Source organism: Neolamprologus multifasciatus, chromosome 14 (assembly GCF_963576455.1).
Source record: "Neolamprologus multifasciatus chromosome 14, fNeoMul1.2, whole genome shotgun sequence".
In the NCBI taxonomy this organism is placed as follows: domain Eukaryota; kingdom Metazoa; phylum Chordata; class Actinopteri; order Cichliformes; family Cichlidae; genus Neolamprologus; species Neolamprologus multifasciatus.
The window spans coordinates 24,699,133-24,726,753 of NC_140452.1; the positions used below are offsets into that span (position 1 = coordinate 24,699,133).

Genomic DNA, 27,621 nt, shown 5'->3' on the forward strand with positions numbered 1-27,621 from the left:
GGGTGTGTGGCAACAAAGTTGCTCTAATCTTCCCACATTTGTTTTCCTTGCCTCAAGCTTAAGTGCAAGACGAGATTGTTCTGCACTCATAATTGCTGGTTGCTAAAGTTCCCTTCTCATGATTTGATGCGCAGCTAATCCAGTTTTCAGGTAGCATGTGTACGAGGCGCAGTCGTTTCACCCAGAGCCACTTGAGTTAAATGTGTCATTTTATCACACATCAGCTGATAGAGTGCAGTGTCACTCCACATCAAGGTACTTTTAAATCCTCAGTCGCAACGTCATGTGCGAAATGCCTACACATTCATAGACTCCCATACACTCGGTCGTGCAGATTATCTAAAAGGAACATGTTGTTCTTTCGGCCATATTATGTTTATTCCCACAAGAACACACAGAAAACAGAGGACATTCAAGGAATGAAAAAAATGACCTCACTTGAATGATAAATATACTAAGGTGCCAAAATGTCATAGTGAAAATCATTTTTTAAAAAAGGCATCAAATTAAATAAAAGAAATTACCCAAAAAATGGGGGGTTTTCTTTTGGTGATTTTAAAATTGCACATCATGTGACAGTATACTGTAGAATGAATGTAGAATTAATTAATGTATAATTTGGATGACTAGAAAATACCCTGTTTTTCCTGTTATCTCATCCATGCAAGCTCAAGTGACCTTCAAGGACAAGTCTAAAGTGATATTGTAGGAAATGGTTTAAAGTTTAAAGGACCATAAAGTATATAATGTGAAACATCTAGGGCTTGTGTGATGGTGGTGAATTTGCAGACTGAATGTGTGCGCTCACTAAAAAAGTGCCAGATTATAAGGCAAAAGCTGAGGGTGACCTTCAAAGGGGGAAGAAAATCAGAAAAAAAGGAAAACAATAACTTAGCCAGATGCTAAAGTCACAAAATAAGACATCCTGTTTATATCTTTAGTATATTTAGCTTTAATGCAGCTGAAAATATCAAGGTTGATTATCTGTAAGCTTTTAAAACAAACAAAAAAAAAAACATAAAAAGGATACATGGGATATTACATTTTGCTTGAGGAGCATTTGAAATTGTCATATATAAAAATCAAGAACATTTCAAATAGGATTTGAGCTTGAACATTACATATAAGTGTTGAAAGCTATATCTGGATGTTAGTTTTAACTAGAACTGACATGCATTAGCCAGTGGCGGTGGCTAGGTGGGAGGGTAGGGTAGGTCAGTGTGGAGTCCCCTTTATAAAGAAATTGTGCTTTATGTACCAGGGGCTTGAAATGAAAGCTTCATTTGCTGCAGTGGGCAGGGGAATTAAATCTTTAACCAACCATACTGTAGCACATTTATGCAGTTTTGCCAGCATTTGCCTTGTTGTTATTCTTAGTTTAAAAACCTGAAAATGAGTAGAAAATGAGGTACTAGCTGGTTTGTTTTGGGTCAAGGCTCCCAGTGTGTCGAGGACAGAATTAGACGTCTATAACGAGAGACAGCACAGACATGAGGAAAAGTGCGATCAAAGAAAATAACACTGGATTGTGGTTGCCGGCACACATTGCCTTCATAATGTTCTTATTTGTTTGTGCATACTTGAAGACTCTTTCCTTCTAGGTGAGTGAGATTTCTGACGCAGAAGAACAACAGTGACAGAGAAAGGATAATAATCTCCTATATTAAATCAAAAATTGCAGATAACAAGGTTCCATTACCACACAGAAGCTGCTGTCAGACACACGAGCTGAGTTATGAGATTATGCTTTAACGAAGCTGAATTAACACACTCTAAAATGAGAATACTGGATTCATAATAAGCCCATGGTAAGCTGTCATGGCTACCAGTTTCCGCTCAAGTTTACATTATACAACTTGAACTGTCAGAGTTATAGCAGTAAGTGGTCATTATTGTATATAAAAACACAATCTGAACCCCCCCACCTGTAAGTGTAGATATAGATGCTGTACATGTGTTTCTCTGTATGTGGACTATTTGTCTACAAAACCAATCTATACTATAGATTGACACTCTAGTAGAGGAATATTGCATGAGTTGGTGGCTGGAGATATGTCTTTTATCTCTGAGTGCTGCAATGGACCAAGCCAGCCATTGACCAAATGAAACCGTATAATGTCATATGTCTTTATCCAGAGTTTTCTGGGCTTTTAGCTGTCAAACCCATCAGTCAGACAGTCTGTCAGCAAGTGGGAGCTCCTCTAAAGCAGCGGCTGAGCCATTGGTCTCCCCTCTGTCACCCCCTGAAACCCTCTCTTCAATCTCCTCATCTTGGCTCAGTGGATCCTGCTGTGACAGTCGGTTTAGGGGGTCAAATGTATGCATTTTGGGTTCAGGGCTGAGGAGGGAAAGCTGTGGCAATAACGGCTCCTCGCGAAGTTTAGCCGCCATCTCCTTGGCGCTGCAGGTGGGTGTGTTGGTCTCATAGACATCATGGAAGTTATTGTAATCTACCTCGTAGAAGCCCTTCTCTAAGGATAGCACTGGAGTGAAGCGGTAACCCCACAGGACCTCAGTGTCCAGGTACGAACTTCTTGCCTGACACGTCATCCCTGCCAAAAGGTAAAGACAGGTGTATGTACACACACAAACATTCACACAAAATGAAAGAGCACACACGACAGTCCGAGGGGTCCATACATGTGAAACCAGAGAGCCAAGCACACACAACCAGAGTGGATAGGTAAGCACACAATGAGATAGAAAGAGGCATAGGGAGAAAGAGCATCAGTTAATTATTCATGGTTACAAAAGAACAGCAAAGATGTGCATACTGTTTTCTCTACACTCCTATCATCGGTCTCCAATCATATAACTAGAGTATTTTTCTAAACACTGAAGTATTTGGCTAGTTTGTTGAGTTTACACATAAAAAAGACTGTATATATTCCATTAGTTGTGTTTTAATAGTAAGCAAATCTGAATAAAAATAGTACACGTCACATGCCAATATTGTGTGTGCATGCTTTGATAGTCAAAAGGCAAAACAACTACGCATTGATTCATTTAAATGCTAAAGGCACATCTTAACTGCATGTTTGTAGCTTTTTCTCAGTAAAGTATTAAAGTATGGTTTAACACTGTGGCTTAACACAGGTGTGTTACTCAAATAGCAACAATAATAGCTTGGTGTAAGTATAGGACTTGGGAGGCAGCATTCACAATATATTTTATAACAGCATTTCTGCTTGCAAAAGTACCAGTGTAACTGGTAACACTAACAATATATAAATAACATTTCACTAGCTGGGCCTACGTCCTCATTCTATGTTTGACAGCATTTTAGTAGGTTAGGGTGAATGGTTTGGACATGAATTGAGCTGTGGTTTGGGGAAGGCCTCGAAGGGGACTGAAGAGGAAGAATTGAAAAGGTGAGGGACGGTGGGGCACGTAAACAAGATTGAACAGCTTGTAGGACCGGGGGAACCTATATAGATGAGAACCAGAAGGAGCAGTATGGAGGCGTGGTCCGGCTCATGAAATTCCGATACTTAATCTCCAACTAAATAGCATTCCTTTTTGATGAGCTACATCCATGGTCTTGTTATTATACATGGTGGATGTGTGGCACAGCTACTGGAGCAGTGCAACTGTAAAAGTCCCTTTGCGTGTTTTCTTTTATGACAAGTGCAAATGTCTGCTCATGTTTACATATCATTTGTAGGCCTGAGAAAACTGGCTAACCTAAGTCGAACTCTTGCTATCGTTGTCATTAGTTATAACTGTGTTTTTCTTCCAGTGTAGGTAGCTGGTGTGAAATAGCCTTAAAAATGTGAGCTGCAGAAAGTTAGTGGTGCAGTTAATACGTTCTTGTTAAAAAATTAAATATGACCTAAAGCTAAATAGCAGCTAGCATCAGAAACCACTGCATTTTTCTTTGATGGATTTTTTTTTATTGAGGAAAAAATAATAAAACAGTATTTCACCATACCTCCTCATTGATAACTTTAAAGCAATTTTAAAATGGAGCATTTCAATATTTAATCATATAAAGTTGGGCTCAGAGGCTTACATATATTCATCATGGGCATAAATGTCTTGCTAATCTTGGGCTTTTATTGATTTCTTTGAACTGTTCTTTTTCCTGGGTGGAATTTGAACAGCATACATCTTTAATGACTTTACAATACAAACATTAAGTGTAAGTGTGAATTTTCTCTAATCCACACAGGGACAAAATTCTTCCTACAGGGAACCAAACTAATATTTGGCTAAATGTCCAAATATTGTTGCACTGGACATGAGCTTTTTGCATATTTCAGGCTGGATCTTTTGGGCCTAATTCTTTGCAGAATTATTAGAGATTACTTAATTCTTTAGTTTTCCTGGCACGTACCTGGCTTTTAAGCAAAGTCTACATATGTTCATGTGGTTGAGGTCAGGGCTTTAGAAAAATAAATTGAGGTGGACAGTGATACTGATGTTCTAGCAGTTTCCAGTTCATGGCAAGCTTGAGACTTAATGGTTTCTTGGCAAAGGGGTGCCATACCCAAATAACGTATACTTACATAGATCTGTTTGAAATGCTGCTCTTGGAATCTGCAGTTGTTTACTCAATATGCTTTAGGCTTATCAAGTTAAAAGGCATTATATAACCTTCAAGTGTTTGTATAGATTTGGGTCTGTATAGATGTGCTTTTGTCCTTGCATGGAACAGAGAATTCCAAATTGTATGGAAACCTTGTTTTTCAATAATGATGTGTGCTGTACAATCATTCCACCCAGGAAAAAAGAACAGTTCAAAGAAATCATTAAAACCCCAAATTACCATGGCATTCATGCCCACAGTGAGTGCATATAAACTTCTGACAGCAAAGTAAGTTTTCCCACTTCTCAGTATTCTGTCTGTTTTTATATCAGCAGCTTTGAAAAGTCTGCGTCAATTAGCTAATAAGACTTACAGCTTTTAAAATAGCCACAAAATAATCACTGCCACAACTTTCCAAGCCGGAGCAATCATTCAAACGCTCGATATGTAGCTGTATATCACTTTAAACTGCAAACATCTGACTTTCCATCAATAACCTTTGAAATAAATATATGTATGTATGTAACATCCCCAAAAACATCAAGCATGGGATGAAACTGATATGGTATCTAGTGTGAGAGGAGGGGCTTTTGCACATTTTCTTCAGCTTTCCCTCTGGATATGAGTGGCCTACTTTCCACATTTAACTTGTGAAATATAGCATCTTTCAGTTCCTAATGACAAGAGATTCTATAGTGTATTTTAAGGTTGTTGACATAGTATTTGATGTGTTTGTTTTAAAGCCCTAGTTTAGTAGTCTAAATCCATTAAGCTGTTCAATGAAGATCTTTAGTACCTTCTCCTGTTGGCATGTAGTGGTGCACAGGCTTTGTCATAACTGTCACAAAACAATATTTGACTTTATATTGGCCTTGTGGAAGATAGAGACCTCACAGATATAATTACAGTATTTTGCTAATGAATTTATTTAGTCCCTATTGTTGTGATCAGACAGTACTCCCCCCCCCCCCCCCCCCCCCCGTGTTTATTGGCCATTTTAATAAACAAAGACCCTCCTGATAGCCATGTGTAGATTGTTATTGTAAATTTCATTGTGATACATTATAAATATACAGTAAAAAAAACAACTGATGTTTCTTTTAGGATAATTTGGTCACTTCTGCAGAAGCAGTATCTGAAGATTTCTAGCTTCAGCTTGTAAAGAGGAGTCAGATATGTTTCAGATTTGCTTCATCCATACAGTGAGTGCAACGAGTACATTTCCTCCAAAACAATGCCGCACAAAAGTAGTAATCAGTGTGAATTTGAGAAAAAGAATTTTCCAAATGGAAACCATATATTTCATTGGTTTCCATTTGGAGGTGTAACTTTAAGTCTCATGGTATCATGCCTGCTGGAAAATGGAACAGATTCTTTTCCAAAGGAAAAAGGCTACCATGGAAAACTGCCGTCATGGAAAAAGATCATGACCTGTGAGTATACCATGACTTGAAATCCAGGTGGAAATGATTTGTTGAACTTGACATATCCTTACAGTAAGTGACAGTGATAGAGCCTAGAACATCATTGACACCTAATGTGTTAGTCTCTTCTAGGTGATTTTGTTTACTACCAATGTGTCCATCATGCAAATAGTTGTAGTAATGGTAAATGGCCTGTATTTGTATAGCGCTTTACTAGTCCCTAAGGACCCCAAAGCGCTTTACACATCCAGTCATCCACCCATTCACACACTGGTGATGGCAGCTACATTGTAGCCACAGCCACCCTGGGGCGCACTGACAGAGGCGAGGCTGCCGGACACTGGCGCCACCGGGCCCTCTGACCACCACCAGTAGGCAACGGGTGAAGTGTCTTGCCCAAGGACACAGTGACAGAGACTGTCCAACCGGGGGCTCGAACCGGAGACCTTCCGATTACAAGACAAACTCTCAACTCTTGAGCCACGATCGCCTGCAAGTAATCTTGCTAATGGATAAACCATATAAACAGTATCATCAAAAAAGTTAAATTGCAAAGGTCAAGTTGAAGGTTGTAACTTGACCATGTGTCTTGTCTCTTTTGTTTTTGCCCTCAAGGGTTCCTGTCAGTACGCACGTGTCCTCTGATGAACAAAGATGCTGAGGGCTTATCTTGTGACTTTCTTTCTGCTTTTTTTTTGTGGACCGAGGCAAAAACCTCGCGACAATCGACCATCCTTCTTCAATCTGAAAATCTGCTATTAAACATGCTCTAATGAACTTAACTGCTGATACATGGGCTGTAGGCTTTGTATTGTAAATCAAGAATCAGCCTCTATCAAAGAATCACAAATGATGACCAAACAAACAAACAAATAAAGATAAACAATGAAAACTAACCAACTAACTAAAAAAAAAAAAAAATAAGTAATGACTCCTGAAATGTCATTCTAAGCTTAGTTATTGTTTGTATTAAACTTTAATGGCCCCATCTCAGTGTTTGAAAAGATTGTTTGCTTTATATTAATCCTGGCAGCCTACAGTCAAATTCACTTTTTTTCTTTTCATTTTTATATATCGGTTTTATGAATTTTCTTGCAAAAACAAAAAACAGCAGTGCAGACACCGTTGTTTTCACAAGCAACAATGATGATGATGCAATATTCTTTCTGTATTCTGAGAACTGGCATAAAACAGGGTTTATTTTATATATAAATATTGTGAAGGACACAGGGGACAAACACACTATGTTCAGTTCAGTTTAGAAACACTTCTCATAATGACAGCAAAGTTTGTTGTTAGCAACATAGTGTATATGACTGGGCCTCCATCACAGCAAGTACTAAATAGAATGAAGCATGGTCACGTACAGTGTTAGTTTGCTAATATAAAACATCAAAACTGCATCTGCTGTATGTTGCTGACAACAAACCTCTAGTGGCTTTATTGTTTTAAAGTACCGCAGTGAATGTTTTATGAATGAAGATGGTGTATGACTTTATCTCTTACATAGCTGTGGAGGGGTTTTGACCCACTCTTCTTTATAAAGATGTATCAGTTCATCAAGGTTTGTGGGCCTGCATTTATGCTCAGCTTTCTTAAGTTCCTGCCACAGGATTTCAGTCGGGTTTAGGTCTTTTCTTTTTCAGCCATTCTGTTTGATTCTGTCTACTTGGGTTCATTGTCCTGTTGCATCACTCAGTTTGGGGCAAGCTTTCACTGTAGGACAGACTGACTCACATTTACCTCTAAAATACTTCGGTATGCAGTACAGTTCATGGTCTACTCAATGACTGCAAGGTGCTCAGGGACTATGAATGCTAAACAAGCCCATATAATTAGCCCTGCACCACCATGCATTACAGTTGGTATAAGGTGTACGTGTGGATATGTTGTGTTTGGTTTTTACCAACATGGTGCTATGCATTATATCCAAACAACTTGCTCTTCTTTTTTCAGTTTCTTTGAGCCTTGCACAATCTGACCTTGGAATGAATTTATTGGGATATCTACTCTTGGGAAGATTGGCAGCTGTCTTGAATGCTTTCCACTTGTGAATGATCTTTCTCACAGGAGATGATTGACTTTATGCCAAATTGACTAGATTTAGGATCATTGCTGTATTGTCGCAGGGCCATTACCTTACAATCTGAATCGCCTTGAGGCCACTGTTGTTTTAATTTGGTGCTATATAAGGAAAATCTAACTCAATTTAATGTATTTCCTCCAAACATTGTTTTAAACTGAGTGTTTCAGACCAGACAAATACCTAAAACTCTACCTTTTAGAAGTGGCCACACTTGCTGATGATCACTTTATCAAGTGCATTTAATTAGGAGCATCTAGCTGCTACTTATTCTCTGAGTATACGGAAACATCAAGGGTGTACCTTTTATATAAAAGTTTTTCAGAATTTTGGCCATTGTTTTGTTTGAATAAACTGTGTAATATATATTTCCTGCTTTGCAGTTCATCTAAGGCACTGTTATTATTTCTTATCATGTCCCAATATGTAAAACTTTAGAATTTAAAGAGGGTGTACTTTCTTTTTACCGTGACCGTAAATCTTAAATCTAGAGTCTGACTCAAAGTCACAGCCCGAGTGCAGCCAATGAGGAAATTACAAGCAAGGCACACTTTACTAAATTGAGTGCATAAAACGTAGTGCATGCACATGTACTACAATTTGCTTCCATGTTTTTAATAAATCTTGCCCCACATTTCCATAATTCTTGGCCACAGGATTCATTCCAATGTTTTGATTCTTATTAAAGAAGCCACCTTCCAAAATAGATTATTGAATTGCACTGGACTGTGATGTAATTGAGAAGAGACCTTCTTCAAAACTGCAACTTTGTAAAGGGATATTTTCCCAAAATCAGTCAAGACATCAAGAGCGTCCTGTTTGTTACACCACAACATTTTGTAAAAAGAAAAAGAAAAAAAGAAAGACAAATTTTCCATCATAATTATTGTTAGGAACATAACTAAAACCTCCACTGTAAAGGAGGGTCAGCAAATTGCTGTTTGCAATCATTGAATGACTTCTCTCTCATGCTGTGTTGCACCATAAAAGCTCAAACCAAGGCACCAGTATTCTCATGTCGGGTATGGCTATTTTGAGAAAGATGGATGGATATTTGTTAATTGAGTTAATACAATATGGATTGCATGTTTGAGTCTGCATGCCAATTAATGAAAGAAGACTGAATCATTTATTTGCACTTTGCACACAGTCTCTGTGTGCTCTTCTCATAGCTGACTGCACGGCAATGTTATATGGCGTACTTTCATGAAAACTTGATTGTACCTCATTGTCCCCCCTTTACAACAGGCCAGAGGTGTTTGTGCTGTTGACCTGGGAAGTTTGGATCTGTGCTCTTTCCAGCAAAATAGCTGGTGCGATGACCTCATTTTATGTGGGAGAAAGACTATCCTGTTGTGCTGGACTTCTCTATAAGCACTTATCACTTATATAAAATTTAACAGGCTCTTTAGTATCTAAATATATGGCTATGCAGGAAATTGTTTTCAATCATATCAACACCTTACCACTTCAAATAGGTGTCATAAAACTGTTTAAAAAAGGTTTTATTATCTTTATTAAATAGTATTATTAAAAAAGTATTAATAAGTACTAATAAGTAATAATAATAATAAGTATTAATAAGTAATTCCCATTAAGACTTGCTTTATAGAAAAGGGAGTGAGGGAAGAAGGGGTGGCCTATTCTTTTGTTTGTTTTTATTAAAGTAAAACCATTCCTTGCTTTCAATTAAATATGACATTTATAGCTTTAGTTGCATCAGCTAAAGTGATCCAAAGTCTTGTGTAAGAATCTCATTCAGTTTAAACTTTATTTTAAACTCCAATTTAAATTTGGAATAAAAAGTGTGAACATGATTGCATAATTTTACTCATCTTATACTCATTCGACTCGGTTATTGTATCGTGACATTTTCCCACGATTTTAAGTTGACTAACTGTGAAGTGTATTATAAGCTGCTTTTATTTCAGAGAGCCGCCTTTGTTAGTGCAATTACACTTGAAAAGCAAAATTTGGTTTAATATGTCATGTTTGTGCTTTAGTTAAAAACAAACAAACAAATAATGTGGAAGCACCTCTTGTAAGTGATTTCCAGAGCCTGACTCACCATTATGCTGCACACCACAGGCTACACAGCTAACAAGTAATGGCTGCGAGAGCATGAAGCCAGTTTCACCACCCACGTATGTATCGCTTCCAAAATATATGTGACGACATCCACGTGAGGTTGTACGCAGGATATTTTGTTTATTAATGACTTTTTATTAACGACACGTAAAGCCTGGGCCTGAGGTAGCTTTCTGTCTGTCACTGTGTTCTTTCTCACGCACAGAATGAAAGTCTCACATACAAAAAAGGAAGTGGGGGAAGGCTGGTGGATGGTCAGATTAGTTTGTTGCCTAGCGGTCAAGGACAGTGACGGCATAACCCCTGCATGATGCCATGGTCTCTGCCGGTGAAGCGAAAGGTGATTTAATGCCTGAGTCAAGTATCAAGCAGTGTGAGCAGGAAGTGGGATGACTGCTGGTGCTTTGCAGGAAAAAGGAAATAAATAAATAAATAAATAAGATGAAATAGAGCAGAAATGTTCACACGAATGCAAAGCTGTGTCTGGTCATATTAGGTCATTTGATGGTTTGTTAGAATTTTCAAAAAGCCAACTGTGGCATCATCAGACCGCTAAACACTGTGTGTCTCCTTTACTCATGTGAAGTATGATGCAATCCAATAAAGTAAATTAGTAGCATGTATAATTCAATGAATTTAAAATGAGTATATTGTAATCAGTCCTTCAACAAAGGCCATTAAAAAATGCAGGTTAGGCATATAAACAATACTTGATTTAGCCAAAGCCACAGGAACAAGTTAGATTGACTTGTGTTGAACTTGAGGCCTTGACTGCAGTTTTAAGCTGGGAAATACAAGCGTTCTGGAACTTTACAGAAACACCTGGTCATCTCTGCGCCATTAATGTAACCAGCCTGCAGCACTTTTCAGGACTGCTTGGTTTTTACCAAAAACACACAGCAACATTGCAGGTAGGTACGCTTCATTGAATTGAAAATAAACAGTATCAAAGGCAAAACTTTGAAGTAGCAACAGTAGAGATGCCGGTACAGATAAACATTTGTAAAGAGGTTTTAGAGTTTATTTGTCTGCCTCGGTTGAAGGAAGAAATATTTAGTTTTGCAGTTATGGATTAAATAAAAGAACAGTCAACAACTGTTGTGGAATTAAGAAAATATACATTTCAAACAATTTATTGACTCTAAACTGACCCATATAGAATAGGAAAGATATAAAAAAAATGTTTTCTATTTTTTAATGCATTATTATTAGGTTTTAATTAGTATCTCTGTCTTTCCGTCAATTACACCATTTCCAAATCAGCAGCGCTTACTGGCAGGCTCACCTTTCCTCTTTCGCCTCTCCAACCATTAATCCATCCTAGCTCACTGCTTGCAACATTTCCTCATCTCTTTTTTTATTGACTTATCCTCATTTGTATGCCCTCCCATACTTCCTTTACCCCTTCCTGATAATCTTACCCCCTTCATACCTGTGGCCTCCACCATTCCCTCAAGAATAACCACAATCTCGAACTCCTCCTTTTCCATTTGCGCCAGGGACATTTCCCAGAAGGGGCTCTTCTCATTTATTTCATGAGAGATGATGAGTGGTGAGACCAAGAACAGCCGGTCATCCCCTGTGTCAAAGCCAATGTTGATGTCAGTCTGGTTGAGCGGGATGAACTCCCCCTCTTTGGTCTGCTGTGAGCGGATCAGCTTTGCTCGAATCGATGCCTCCACAATGTGAGAGTTCCTCAGGTCGCCCACCCGGAACATCAGGCACATCTTGTTATCTCGCACTGATATGACAGCGTTGTGTGAGAACATGAGGGTCTCAGCACGGTTCTTTGGCTGTGAAATCTTAACAAACATGCAGCCCACCATCATGGCATTGACAATGGAACCCAAGATGGCCTGCACCAAAAGTAGTATAATACCTTCAGGGCATTTTTCGGTGATTACACGATAACCATACCCAATGGTGGTCTCCGTTTCAATGGAGAAGAGGAAGGCTGAGACAAAACTATTAAGGTTCTCCACACAGGGGGTCCAGCCCTCCTCGTCACCATGCACTAGATCCCCACGGATGAGTGCGATCAGCCACCAAAGAAACCCAAAGAAGAGCCAGTTGACTACATAGACCAGTGTGAAAATAAAGAAACTAAGACGCCAGCGTAGGTCCACCAGCGTAGTGAACAAGTCACTGAGGTAACGGTAGGTCTCTTGCACGTTTCCATGATGAACGTTGCATTTACCATCCTTTTGCACGTAGCGCTGACGTGGCTTCTTCACTGGGTCGGCTATCAGGTGGGTTCGCTCTGTAGAGATCTGAGGCTCCCTCAAATGTTTGGGAAGCTTCTTCACCTATGTGGAAGAAAAAAGACAGAGTGCCAAAGTAAGGAAAAGAAAGACGGTCAAAGAAATTAGGCATGAAAAGACAGAATTAGAGGGATATTTTACCCACATTGATTTGCTCTGAAGAATTTGTTATGTATAGTGTGCTGGAAGATGTATGTGTTAACTATCACTGCAGTATGGGATTTTCTATCAGGTTTTGCTAAGCCACACTAGAGGTGAGGGAGAGAAGATAAGCGAGGGAAATCAAATTAAGAGCCGTTATAAAGTCACTTTGTAGATGTCTATGTATACACAGAGGGCAAAAAAGAAACAGAGAGTAAGGACACAACAAGAACACAAGGACACTCAAGCCTTTGTCTATGTTGGCCCAGCTCCAGTGAGGCAATCTGGCTCCACAACTGTGCCCTGCCTTCCTCCCTGTCCCTTGTGTTCTTTTGCACTCTATGGAACATTTGCAACCTCGGATAAGAACAGATCTACCACCATCCTTTAAAAGACCCTTTAAAAGATCCTAAAAACCTGATGTATAAATAAAGAATCACCTTACACTTGTAGGAATTATTATAATATCATATTTTGTTGAGTTTATTTATGGTTAGAAAAGGCAGTGCTTCACAATGTAGCTATAAATTCAAACATGATTTGGAAAAAAAAGTTTTTTTTGGCCTCCCTCTTACACAAATAAATACATAAAAGACCAACATACACCAAAGACAATGTTTTAAGGGACCTTTCAGAAAAGCACAAGGACTCTTTATTGAGACACTGACGCTGTCAGATCTCAGTTGGTAAATGAAAGGATTGTGTCAAGACGAGACAACGATTGTGTCTCTTTCTGCTAATCTTACACCTGCAAACCATTTCTCCCCACAGTCACGCGTTCATCAACAGGAAAGTTACATCCATCATAGGGATGATCATTATCGTAGTTTAGTTGGAGAACAGCACAGTGTGAGCCACAAACAGTGTCCTTTTTGGTGCCTTTGATTGTAATGCCTGAAAAATAAAACCTGCCGGATTTTTATTTTAATTTTCAAATAGTTTTACTGTGTCAGCTGCTTTTTAACTGCAGCTGTGCTAGGTCACATCTATATACTATTGATTTTCTAGATATAGATTTAATGTAATCAGTTTTTAAGGACCATTTTGAAAAAGAAGAACTGAAAGACTATTCTTATTGATCTGCATTGCAATTAGTGGCTTGATGACCGTGCGTTCACTAAATGTCAATGCGGTTCCTTATTACAGACCATAGTCAGGGAAAATGCATCAAACAGTCATGCAGAATGCAGTCGGCACACTGCTTTTTAAGGTAATGCTTTAAGCATTTCTTCTCTACTGACAAGATGACTTGACGTATGGCCGTGTTTTCTCGAGTTGTTAAATGCTACTACAGAGGTTTTCAATGAAAGACAGCCAAAACAGGCCTTTTCATTTCCACTCTTTGAGCTGGGTTAATTGAGTGATAGATGAAGACATCACAGCTAGTGCTGCCCAAACTCCAGCCTTTGTAGTCAATACTGTCCCTGGAGGTGATGGCCCTTAAAACAAATTCATTAGCTGTCTCTGTTTGGCACTAGTAAGTACTGGGGGTTTTCTCTCACTGAGCCTCGCCAGACAAGGTTGAGTAAGCTGCATAAGTTTAAATCAGCTTGGAAATTCAGGATGGATATCAACTCCACTAGTTATTTGGGATGGCTGTTTTTTGGTCATTATCTTCACTGCCAGGTAAACTGAATTAAACACTTATTTAAACTACTAAAAAAATTACACTTTGGTAGCCTTAATTCATGTCCATAGTACTTATTTTATCTATTCAATAATTCTACAGCATATCTACTTTATAGGGTAGATAGGTTTTATATACCTTAAGCATTTCCATAATTTTTTTGAAAATGTCAAATTGCTTTGTTTTCAATGTCAGATCTTTCCATACTAATCATTCTTATCTTCTCTCTATATATCTCTCATCTATTTTCTACCCCTGCTTTCCCAAAAACGAGGTCTCACCTCCACTCTCTCATATAGTTTCTCTAGTATTTCACATTTAGTCTCTCCCAGTTGTTTAAATATAAAGTAATACAGATTGGGCAAAATACAGTGTGTGTACTGTGCGAATACCTGTGCAGGGGTGACGCCTATCTCCATGTTGTGGTCCATTAGGACTCGGGAATCTCCTGCCATCCTCAGCTGGAGCTAACCTGTCGAAAATGAAAAAGTGCTTCATGGGATTTGTTATACTAAACATATTTCGCTGGTATTTGAAGTACCAGAACGGTCATTTGTTTATTAAAATAAACCAATGCGACAAACAATAATAGGTCATAGCTATGTTACTGAAAGAGTACATACTGCATTGTAGGTACAATCTCAGGCTTTTTACATTTCAACCCCTAGGTATTGCATTACAGATACAGGTATTGCGTGAACACATTGCATTTAGTTGCATCCATTACTGAAGCTGATTTGGTCCGTGTGCAACTGTAGCAAGATTCGGGTGCTTTGGAAAATATGTTGGTCATAACTTTTGCAGACAGGATTTGTAGGCGCAGCCAGTGGTTTAAGGCTGTCTGGTTTATGTTCACAGGATCTCGACTCTGCTTTTTGTGGATTGTTGACCTCCAGCTTACACTGGGGCAGTTTTCCTTAGCACCTCCAGATCTGAGGCAGTGGTTTTAAGCTAAAAAAAAAATGGTAGGTTCCAGACTGAGGAGTTGTTGCACCAATAAAGTATCTCAGGCCTGGTTCAAAGGAGGGATGAGGGTCCAGCTTGAAATTAAGAGGTGGACTGGTGAGAATGAGAGGTGAGTTGAGTGAGTGTTGATTTGCTGTTTCTTCTTCACTCTTTTTTCCCCACTAACTGTGTTTTTACACCATTCTGAATTTAATCATTAGTTATTATTAATCTCTGGCTCTCCTTCACAGCATGTCTTTTGTCCTGTCCCCCTTCCCTCACAATCAACTGGTCATGGCAGATGGCTGCACCTTCCTGAACCTTGTTTCTTCCTGTTAAGAGGTAGTTTTTCCCTCCCGCTGTTGCCAAGTGCTTTCTTTGGGGTTTTCTCTGTATTATTGTTGGGTCATTACCTTGCAACATAAAGTACCTTGAGACAACTGTTGTTGTGATTTGGCGCTATATAAATAAAATCTAATTAAAACTGAATTAAACCACGCCTACAACATATAGGTAGAAAATAAAAGAATAACATCGCCTATGAAAGTGCACTCTTTTACAAAATAGACTCAATAAAAAAAACTTCAAAAGGTTTCTAGGTTCACTCTTGGATCTCAGTAATTCAGGAAGTACTCAGAATAGAGATGGCACATTGAAAGAAGACAGTTTGGGCAACAGCACGCTTCCTGGACACTTCTTAAGGCGAGGTGTTTTGAGCACCCAAAACACTTGGTCTGAAGAGGATACACTTAGGAGCTCATGTCTCATCTGGCCTGGGAGCCAGTGGCTGCATAGAAAGAAGGTGTGTCTCTGCTCAGACTGCTTCTCCAAGACCAGGACTCAGATAAGCAGAAAATGGATGAATGGCTTTGAAATTGCATGAATTTGTCATTATGTCAGGGTTTGCCAAAAGGTATATTAAGACGTCACAGAAAGCTATAAGGTTAAAAAAGGTCAAGCCATTGCAGTTGTAATTGTTGCAATATATTTTTAAAAAAGTCTATATAAAGATTTTTTTTTCATGCAAGCATTTCCAGAGATGTACTTGTGGGGGGAAATTACTGTTATGGCAGCTTGACTTTGCTGCGTAGAAGCAAAAGTAAGCTTAGTTTTGAAGAAAATAAAAGACATTCAAAATATAAAGGCACAAAATGTCTTTATTTTTTACCCCTGTTTAACTGCTTGTTAACTCAAATATCTAACCAACAAATCACAAGACAGCAGCTCAATGTATTTAGGAATGCAGACATGGCCAGGACATTCAGCTAAAGTTCAAACTGTGTCAGAAAGGAGGAAGAAAGGTGAGTTATGTGAATCTGAACGTGAGACAGCGGCTGACCTGCTGGATTTTTCCCATTTTTCCTGACCTTTTTGTTTTTATAATAGTCAGTAAAACACAAAATATCCAGTTAGTGGCAGTTCACTGGCAGAAAATGTCTTGCTGATATTAGAGGTCAGTGGAGAATGACCAAATGCTGACAGGGAGACAACAACAACTGAAAAACAAAGCAAAAAAACACAAGAGAGAAGAGCGTCTCTGAATGCACAACATGAAGCAGATTGGCTACAGCAGCAGAAGACCACACAGGTCCCAATTATGTCATCAAAATGAGGATACATTAGAAAATGCATCTAGTTGTACCAGTTAAGTAATGCAGCCCATCTGAGTATTGTTTCTGACCATGTTATCCCTTTATGACCACAGTGCACCCATCTTCTGGTGCCACAAAACTCCAGTCACCTCAAACTGGTTTCTTGAATGACATTGAGTTGAGCCTTAATCAGTGAGAACACAGCCATATGTATTTATTAGTATTTAGCTCAAAAAGCTGTTGTACATGATCACCGCCAAGAAGAGCTAGCATCATGGCTGCACACTGCTAGTTAATGAACACAGCACACTGCCAAACTAGAGCACTGAACGTGCCAAAATGTTTGCTGACAGTGTAGTTTACATGTTTTACCAATAACTGTACTGGCAATGGACTATCTGCATGTAGCAAGTCAAGCATGAATATTTTTTCACGGTTATGTTTTGGTATACACAGTGCAGGGAACATTTGAGGTCAAGACTGAATCACAAGACAGGATGTGAGCATTTGTTACATAAACCTAACCACACTGAGGATATCAGCTGTGAGGCTGAGCATTTCCATGAATTCAGTTTCTTGTAAACTAGGTTTGACAAAGCAAATCATTTGTGCATTATTTTATGCACAAAATAATGCACACAAATGGAGGACGTGAGGGCAAAAGTCAGCACCTGAACAACCCTGATGTGCTCACTTAATTATATTTCCAGTTCAGACTCATGAAGTAAATATTAAATATTTGACTATAACCACCCTGCCAAACAAGACCTAAGTAAGGGATTAGCTGACCTCATCACGTGGGAGGTGACCCAGTGCCCAATGCTGACCAATTTGCCTGGATGATGAGGCTCAGCTGCACATTTTATTTTAATGATGTCATTTTCCCAAAGAGCAGGCTCCTCATCGCCATCGTTGCCAGTTCTTGTGACTGTGTGTACCCACTCGCACACACCGCTCTCTCAATAAAAAACAAAACAACAACAACAAAAAACCCCGAACACTGCTTTCACTCTATTCATCATCCTGCCCATTAAATTTAATGATTATTCTCTTAATCAGTTAGTGGCAGAGAAATAAGCACCTTCAGCTGTTTCCTTCCCTTTACATTCATTCCAATATAAAATGAGCATACATCTTTGTACATCTTTGTGGTTGTTTTTAGCACAACTGAAGCCAGTAGGTGATGTGCTGTGACAGTCTCCGGTGCAGTGTGATGCGGTTTTAAAGAGTTTTTCCTCTGCTGTTGAGTTGTATTACAAAACAGGTATTTTTAAACATCTGTTGTGTGAGGTCCAAAGTGACAGGGAAAGTAGAAAGGGAACACTTTGAACGTCTCCTGAATGATGTGGGATTTAATTACTGCCACTACTATAATTTTAGAGGGAAGTGGTGTGTATGTGGGGTTTCAGATAAAGCCCTAGTTTTGGAAGCAATCTTACTACACCTTTGGAGCCCCAAAAGAGGCAATTAATTTATAGAGCCCCTGGGTGTTATTTGAAAATCAGATACTTTTAATTTGCTCAAAGAACTGGCGATACACGGGGCCTTGAAAGTAACCAAGCAAAGGAACAGTAAATTACCTTTGTGGCTCGTTCTTGACCTTAACAACACCTGACATTTCTTTGCCATCTGTCTTTGATGTTACTTTATTTGATCACTGACAAATGAGGGGAGGGAATACAAAAGCGAGCACAGGGGAAGTGAGAGGACCACGTCACAAACCAGATCCACACAGGAATGTAGTGTTGACAATGATCGTCCAAAGCAAAGGGCAGAGTGACGTGACAGGCATCTGAGCAGAGAAAACACAGACAGACAGACAGACAGACAGGCAGCAGAGGTGCGCACAAAGCTTTCAGCATAACTTTCTGAATACATTGCAGGGGTTGCAAGGTCTCACTTTCTGACTCGTTTTTTTTTTTTAGGTTCTCTTATGAATTAAATATGATTCCCCAGAGATTTGTGAACTCCAGACCTGTGTGCGCTTTCAGAAAGGCTGTAATTGCAGTGTCTGCTCGCAGTTGCAGATTCAACAAGCCCGAATGAGAAGTGTTCGAAATGGATACCAGCTGGGGTGTTTTATCTCAGCGCTTTAAGAGGGTAACAAGCATTTATCTTGTTACCCGAAGAGTGACAGGATGCTTTGGTTGAATTGTGTTTGTGTCCTGATAACAAGAGCACTCATCTATTGTGTTTAAAGCCAAGAGGTACTAGTAAACCAGGCAACTTGCCTCCTAAGGGATATCTACACTACATATATTTCCCTTATTTGCTGACACCGCATGCTATAAACAATTATCCATACAGAGCGCAGCAAAATGTGCTTTGTTCTCCTTCTAACCTGTAGCAAGCACTATAATTTCCCCTCAGGGGCTGACTGGTACTGAATAGCATTTGCTTTGTGATTTAATTTCCTATATTTTCCTGAACTTCAGAAACTTGTGTTGTCAGCTTTGTGAAGTAAGAGCGAGCTTGTAACTGAGCTAAGAGAGGTTCACATCAATACTAATCACCAGCATGCAAATAAAGCCCTTGAATCAGATCCGATCCTGAATTATAATTCTTACTTGATCAACTGTTTGGTTCACTAATCTCCCAATTTCTTCTTTATTTCACATTATGTGGAGATTATCGATTGTGCTTTCCTTATTTCCTGTCGGAAAGCTTTGCAATTGTGCTTATTTTGGAAATGCTGACGCCGACGCTCGCCCCGGTCAGAAATAACTTTCAGGATCCAAATTAAAATATAAAATCTGCAGTATTTTTAATACAAATAAAACAGCATGCATTTTTAGTGACTTCACACTAGACTTTTACCTGACAGTGGTGCTTCATTTCACCATTCCTCATTGACCTTTCTGCTGAGCATGACAGGGTTACAAATGGCAGCAAGATATGCAGCAAACACAGCAGTATCCCTTAGTTCAACGGTAAAAACAGGACTATTGGAGGATCTCATCCATAGATTTTGTGCTCATGGATGAGTGTTTTCTGTTGTTTCATCAAAAAAAAAGAAAGACAAATGGTGCTGATAGTGAGAAAAAAAATAAAAACACAGGCTGAGGATGAAGAATAAGAAAAAATAGAAATAAAAAGAGAAGAAAGGCAGATGTTGCTAATTTTGTGAAGATGTTTTTAGGATTATCTTAAGACATTAAGACGTCAGCTAGATTTAGGTTTACCAGTCCCGGCATGTTAAAGATATCTGCACTGGTAGAGTCTTTCTACAGCAGCACAAGAGCTTTGTATTTGCTTGACTGTCCACGCTTCTCCACCCCTCCCTTCAGTCATGGTTACTGGACCTGTCATGATTATCCAAGGCTAAGACTGGCCCATAAAATAACATGGCTTCATCCCTATCTCTGCTCACTTATGACACTTTGAGGTCAGGGCAGGTCAAATGACTAAAAATGTCCCCAGCTAGTTTGTCTCCAGGCTCTGCAAACACATACACGCACACACACGAACTTACCAACTTACCATGTACCATTTTCCCATTATGCCCGATAGTGAGCTGAGTGTATCCAGTTGTGCCCTTCCTTCGAATGACCTTCTCCGGAGTGACACTGCTGCACCAAGACATTCCATTCACACTGGAGAAATAATTTTCCTAATGATTCATCCCACTCTCTCACACACACATCCTTTGCATCACACCTTCCTTGATTGAGTCTTTTCACTACTGTACAGTTTTTACAAAAAATTCACCAAAGCCAAAAATGTCAGAGCACCTTTACAAAAGAAAAAGTGATGGCCATTTCACATTGCTGCTGAAGTGGGAGTCGATGGGATTAAAACCCAACACCTACTGGAGCCAAATCGCACCCTCTTCAACCATGCTGGCCTGAAGTGTGAGAGACGTGATGGAAACAGAAGTGAGATGTGTGAGGCAGAGATGTGGATATGCTCCCTAACACCCCCTAACTTCTTCTGTGCAGTCTATAAATTGGACCCACTGATACAAATTCTCTGCATCCAAAATCAGTCTTAGTGTACTTGCTTATTAATCCTCTGCCTCATCTAACTGTAGAGGACAGAACAGGAGGGGAAAATGAGGTGAAGTGAGGCCACAAGCATAGGGGTGGGGCTGCAGAGCCGGGCAGCACATGGAGAATGGTGGAAGAGCCAAAGGTCATGATCTGGATCAAAATTCATAACATGCTTCACTGTGTCCCCGTGCTTGTCCCTTTGAGGATGCTCCTTCTCCATAGTCAGCACATACTAAGTCAGAATGAAATGAGATTAGGGTCTGTCAGTTGCATGTTAAAAAACAAAAAACAAAACAAACCCAAACCTTATTCCAGCGTGTTGGGTATAGCAGCAGAGTAACAAGGTCTCTGCTCAGCTTTTTGCTGACGTGTCCTTCAGCGGAAAGCTCAAACCTCTGTTTCTGACAGCAGATGACATGCTGTGAGTGAGTCCAATCTGCATAAATGTGAAGCAAGTTGGTGTCGAAGCAAAAAAGCAGAGCAATCTTGAAAACATTCTTTCAAAAGACGTCAAATTAAAAAAGAACATGGTGTCACTCCACAGGCCTTAACCGTGCAGCACATTGCTCTTGCATCTCTGCTAATGAATGGTAAATGTACGGAGACTTTGCAGATCCAACATCTTCCTCTTGATGATGGATGCTCACATCCCGTGCATAAAACCTGATAAAAATCACCCTGATCCGATAGAACAGATACGAGGTGTATTCACATTTTCATCCTTTTTGACGTTATTATTGTAATTTTTTTTTCGAGTGCTCAAAATTAAGTATGTGCACGAGCAGTATGTGCTCTTCTGTATAAAAAGCGGTATTTATCACGATGCTGATTAATGCGCATAGTTCTTACGAAAAGAGAAAGGAAAAAAACGTGGTTACGCAATATGGATCGAATTTAGTCAAGCTGTCATTGTGTGTGCAAATGATATTCATGGGCATTTGTTATACTGGCCAAACAAAATAGCAGACTAGTGCATTTCAAACTCAACAACATTCAATTCTGCCAGCATGTCTGAAGACAGATATTTACAAGTACATGCACCAAGTACATGCACCAGCAATAACCTGCTGCTAACAGAAAGGAGCGCGTGCACCACAATGCAATTGCCCTTGTGTGATTTAGCTAACTGGCCTGGCTTGAAATGTTATCCACTGGATATGAGACATCAATGCACATCTCCTACAGACTGCAATGCCTGACAAAGGCAGCCATGTGCATAGTGCAAGCATTCTCCCTTAACATAGTAAATAAAGGATAATGCAAGCAATAACCTGCTGCTAACAGAAAGGAGCGCGACCCATCATGAACATGTCCATTTAACCTGAAAATGTGACAATTTTTCACATTTTTTAAAATGTAGCCAGTGACAGAGTACATTTTACAGTCCTGTTGTTAAAGAGGTAGCTTTGCAGCATTAGTTTTTAATCCTCTCACACCACCTGGACAGCATATGTTACTGGAAAGCTCACTGAGAGATGTTCAGAGCAAAGTGTCCTGAAACAACCTACAATTTTTAAAAGATTTCTTGGCAATTACCCGCGTACAGAACAACACTGCATCAAGCTACAAGAGCCCTAAAGCTGTTTTTTCCCATTCATGATAGGTAACCCTAGGTATATGTAGAAGTGTAGACATGCTTTAATGTGTGTTGGACAAAAAGACAACCATGACACAAAGCAGTGATCCCTGAAGCAGTCATCTCATTACCAAACACAGGGTGAAGGTTTATTTGTGTTGTGTGTAGGCTGGAGCAGCAGCAGCAGCAGTCTTATGCACTGTATCAACTTTATGTGTGACCAGACTATAGAGAAAACGCACGCTCTGTGAAGTTGTGGCAGAAGCAGAGAGTGTGCCATGTTATAAATCTGCTACATAAGCATTGTAGGTGCCACTTTAACATACAGTGGACAAGCACCGATTTCTATTAGTTGCAGATTTACGAGGGCATGAACAGAGTGATTGATCTTCCTGAGGGAAAGACTAGATTATTTAAGAAATTGTATTCAGCACATCTGTCTCTTGCAAGTAACACAAGCATCAGATTGCTTGCATGTACAGCTCACGGAGTGGCGGGGCTTTGAATTATAGACAGTAGTTTATCAAGAGCACAAGCTAAAACTGAAGGAGAATTTATAGATGGCAACTAGTTCAGTAGGGCTGCCTAAATAAGGCATCTTTATGTAGATCTATCAAAAATTAAGATACTGTAATTCTGAGCTGCACTCGGAGATGGATGCACATTTTCCAGGGCGTGTGATACTAAAAAAAAAAAAAAGAAAAGATGCAAAAAGCAAAAGAAAGACAGACAAAATCTTCACGGCTGGCTAATCTCTTGACACAAATGTGCCACTGTGGTATTAGAGAATCGCGGATGTGGTTTTCTCCCCATCCCCTTGAGACACACAGTCTTAACAAAATAAACACATCCAATTAATTATTCACACTGTCTTGTCTTTTGAGAGTCTCTTTAGATCCTGCTGAGCATTATTCCTGCCCTTTGCTCTGTTTTGTCCACTTGTTAGGGAGATCTGAACACGGGCTTAGCAGGAGGGGGGAATGAGGTGCACACATGAATTACAGTTGCAATGATAGCCCTATAAGGTCAAAGGCCTATCTATCAAAAAGCATTACATCACAGCAGTTCACACTTTCCATCTGCAGCCTTGAAATAGCAAATCACCGTTCAAGCAGATGCGAGAAGGGTCACGGTGAATTGCAGTGATTAAAAGTAACGTTGAGTGTGGCAAATAAGCAGGTTTTTGTTGCAAATTTCAGCATTAGGATATCACCCCAGGCTTTCCCTTTTTCTGGGTTTGAGTTTGAGTGATGTGTAAAAATGTGGTTAATGATCAGAGCATCGACTTTAGTATTCCTCCACATTAAAAAATCATGATCGAGTCTGCACATTGCCTTGACACCGTCTTCCCGATGTGCCTTGATGAGACAATACCAGGACAGACAGAAGCTTTAGAAATCAATTAATGTGGCCATTAAGCCCGCTGCAATGTCATCAAAGTTTTACAGCAGCAACTCTTGAGATGTGTCTCCCACAGAGTCCGCCATACAGTAAGGGAGGTTGGGGGAAAAAAGTGGGGTGCATGAGACATTAAAGCGAGCAGCTGTATAATCTCCAGGCCAGAAAAGAGGAATTATTTTCTCTTAACACTTTTGATGCAGTCTGCAATATTCATGCCAGCAGCTATCACGACCCAGTGTCCTTTGCTTCATCTCCAACTTTTATAGAATGTAAAAAACAGAAACATGCAAAGCCCAAACATGCTGCGCTGCATGTCGGACGTGCGAGACCCCCTCCTCTACACACACGCGTGCACAGTCACACTTACAGTAACACACAGATGCACGTTCACTTTAGGTTCGCTGCTGCGCTTGTAAAACTCCTGCATTGTACTGAGAGAACTACAGCACGGAGCCCAAATACGCACAAACAGTAGAAGTGTTGACAGGCTTTTCTCTGCTTGCGTCAGAGATATTCAATGCCTTTTTGATTACCCTGCCCCCTGCAATGAGGGGATGCATAGTGATGATCTATATATCACTGCAGTGACATAAGATTGGGGGTGGGGGTAAAGGGGGGGAGTGCAAGATGTGGTGATAAAGGTTATTGCTGAAGTACCGTAAACATTTTTCTTTTCCCGGTCTCTTCCTCTTGAATTAGCTTACATCTTCTCTTTCAATCGGCCATTGCATTCGCTGTTTCTAAATACTGGATATTGGATTCTCACAGTTTTGGATTTCTCCTTGTAGTAATGCACACTTTTTTTATTTGTCAATTCTCAAACAAATAATGCTGTCATGCTATGCCATTCGCAGTCAAACTGAGAGAAGACAGCTTGGACGTGGTGCCACGGTCGTATCATGCATCAATGGCTTTAAAAACCTCCCCTCTCCTCTTTTGCCTTCCTCTCCCTGTCTCTTCCTCTGTTTTTTTTTCCTCCTCCATCGGCGGTGAACGACGCTTACCTTCAGGTCTCTGCAGGAGTAGCTGGCGGGCTCCCTTCGAGGCATTTCACAGCGGCTCTTCTTCCCAGGACTGCACGCTCCTTTCCTGGCTTTGTTCAATAAACAACAGCCCTCCTGCCTCCCTCCTGCCACCCAGCTCCTTCTGCTCTTCACCACTCTCTATCTACTCCTGTGTGAGAGGGGGGTCTGTCTGTGCTTGTGTGTGAGGGAAAGAGGGAGTGAGAGAGAGAGAGCTAGAGGTAGAGTGGATGCGAGAGGAGATGGGAAGGATGTTAATATGCATGTGTTTTTTTTCCCTGTCTATTTTTCCTGTTCCTGTCTTCTCACTTCAACTGAGATTGTACTCTCCGTCTCTCGGGATTTGTCCTTTATTGGAGTGTATGTGTTTATGCCTGTTTGGACAGAGCATCAGTTTTAGTGTGTGTGTGTGTATACATCTACCACATGGTTCCTTTTTTATCTGCTGCATAGGCAGAGAGAAATAGACTCAGAAAAGTCAAGTACAGTGAGAGGGAGGCAAAGTCAGATGAGGGTGGTGTATGTGTGTGTGTGTGTGTGTGTGTGTTTGGCTGCAGACAGGGAAAGAGCAGTCATGTACAGTAGTGTGGTATAATCAATTGCTCTAGAACTGCAGTTGAAAAAACACCCTGAGGGGTTGAGAGAGACATAAAAAAGTAGAAACAGTGAAAAGAGATCTCATACGAAAAATAGCCGGAGCAAGACAAATAAGAGCTGAAAAGGGAAAAAAAGAACCAAAACATACGAGACAGAGGTGAAGGAGGTGCTAAAAAGAGTGAAAAGGACCCTTTGGACCTTGAATTTCATTTTTCAAGTCACACACCAGCACCTAACGTAGAATAAAGGATGCCTGTATAAACCAAACTGAAACTATAGTCTCATGCGGTCCCATCAGCCATGCTGATGGTCACTGAGCTCATGGGGCAATGATCAGTGTGGAGTTTATTCAAATACATCCATGTAGATATTCATTGATCATATTTCAAATTTTGTTACCAGGGTAATATGTACACAAAATATGATACCCATCAGGCTGCAGGCAGAGAGGTGGATGCTTGACACTGAGATGTTATTAGCATGACATACAGAAAACTGAATGTGCGCTCTCCACTTAACAGACGACGAAAGATGAAAATGAGAGCAGAGAGAAAGAAAGATAAGGAGATGATGATAAGTAGGGGAGGAGCAACAGAAGCAGCTATTACCAGAAAGGCTCTTCTCGTACATCCTACACTGAGTTTGGGAGGATATTTATGACTCTGCAGCCCCCCCCCCCCTTTTTTTCTGCACATCACCCCCCACCCACTGCTTCCTGTCACCAGGATAGACTCTTGTTTTTGTTTCCCAGGATTCACTGGGACTGGGGAAGCGATGACAGCGGATTATGGGACATCAATGAGCGAAGCTGCAATAATGAGGAACTTGGGATTTGGCCGAGGGTTATGAGTTCTGGACCGTACTCAGGGTTAACGGCGCTAAGCTCGACGGTAATAATGAAATGTTGGTGATTTTAATTGTAATAATTCAGGTCCTTCAGCAACAGCTGTGCCGATCCCGGGTGTGGATGAGCCCCGCGTGGCTTCGAGTTGTTCAGATCTGGGGCATGTTTAATTATTTCCCCTCCTGAGGTTACACGACTGATCAAAGCTTGAACCCCCTTCCACCTTATTACTTCTCCACTTCATGCTGTGGAGAAATCCCTGCAGTTCACTTTACACATATCACATTAACCACACATCATTCATTAATAAAGCTTCCTAGCACATTTTGCTATTACAAGTGCTTGAAGGAAACCTGTGTATATTGTACACCCATTTGTATGATGCTTAAGGGGTGTGCAGTATAATAGGCTCTTTGTTGTTCCTGTAATAAATAATCCATTAGAAGCATGAGATGGTATTATCCTGCTAAGGTGAACTGCAGGATAAAGAAGCATAATACAAATGTTGTTAAGTGTCATGTATGCTTCCAGTCTGATTTAATATCCATCAGTGCAGAAATTTCCATATGAAAAAAACGCGTGGTATGTCCTCTTTTCAATGCAGTTATTCTTGATTTCCTTCCTACAAAATGAAAAATATATGAGGATAGCAAGCACTGGGTAAGCTGCGGTTTAAATCTTTACAAATAGTAGAGATTGCAAAAGGGAAATGTACGATGTAGAAATGTCGGCAATGCCCATTTCTCTGCAATGTAATGATAGTATCATAGGTCAGCAGATTGTGGTCCACAGATAATGGTGTGTGTTATTCCACAGGAAGTGAGGAAATGGAAAAGAACTCCTCGCATATAGTGAGATGGAAGTGCCATTTTTCTTAATCCCCCTCACTGCCTCCTTGGCACCGCCACACCCGCCTCCATCCTCACGTTCCCACCAAGTCCCCCTTCGGCGCCGTCCCTCTTACACTTCTCTCACCTCCTCCTAGGCTTCATTAGCTCTGATTGATCCTCTTGTCAGAGCTTATGGCACAACGATGAAGTGCATTGTTACCATCAACCCAGAACACAGTGGGAATGAAAAATCAGAGGCTAGCCGGGAAAAAAATATAGCACTAGGAGGGCATAATACAGAGCACTGAATAGTTTAGCAGGATTTCTGAAGTTTGAAGCTGCTATGATTTTTACTGCTATAGTCTCATACATTGTATGGCCAAATGGAAATTACACCTCCAGGAGCTGCTCGGCCATGGAAACCCATGATATGAAGCTCCCATAGTACAGGTTTCATGCTGATGTTAATGCCAGAGGAGGTTTCAGCTGTTTCAGCAACTTTCAGTGATGTGTCTAACCACTCTGCAACCCCACATGACTGAGTTTCTGCGGTTTGTAAACAGTTCCATTCTGCAATAATACTGCTTACAGTTGATGCTGGTATTCTATTATAGTACCCGGCTTGAATTCAGTGAGCTCTTTAGAACAATCCACACAATGTCACAAATGTCTG

At 40.2% G+C, this 27,621-nt stretch overlaps 1 protein-coding gene across 1 annotated transcript; it reads right to left on the reverse strand.

Moving 5' to 3' along the window:
• Nucleotides 1-353: 353 nt before the first annotated feature.
• On the reverse strand, nucleotides 354-25,056 carry kcnj5 (potassium inwardly rectifying channel subfamily J member 5). Its single transcript, XM_085130381.1, has 4 exons — nucleotides 24,660-25,056; nucleotides 14,545-14,624; nucleotides 11,556-12,429; nucleotides 354-2,552 (listed from the first exon to the last, which is right to left on the reverse strand). The coding sequence occupies exons 2-4, from the start codon at nucleotides 14,605-14,607 to the stop codon at nucleotides 2,167-2,169; spliced, it is 1,323 nt and encodes a 440-aa protein (XP_084986507.1). The 5' UTR covers nucleotides 14,608-14,624; nucleotides 24,660-25,056; the 3' UTR covers nucleotides 354-2,166.
• Between the last annotated feature and the right edge of the window lie 2,565 nt (nucleotides 25,057-27,621).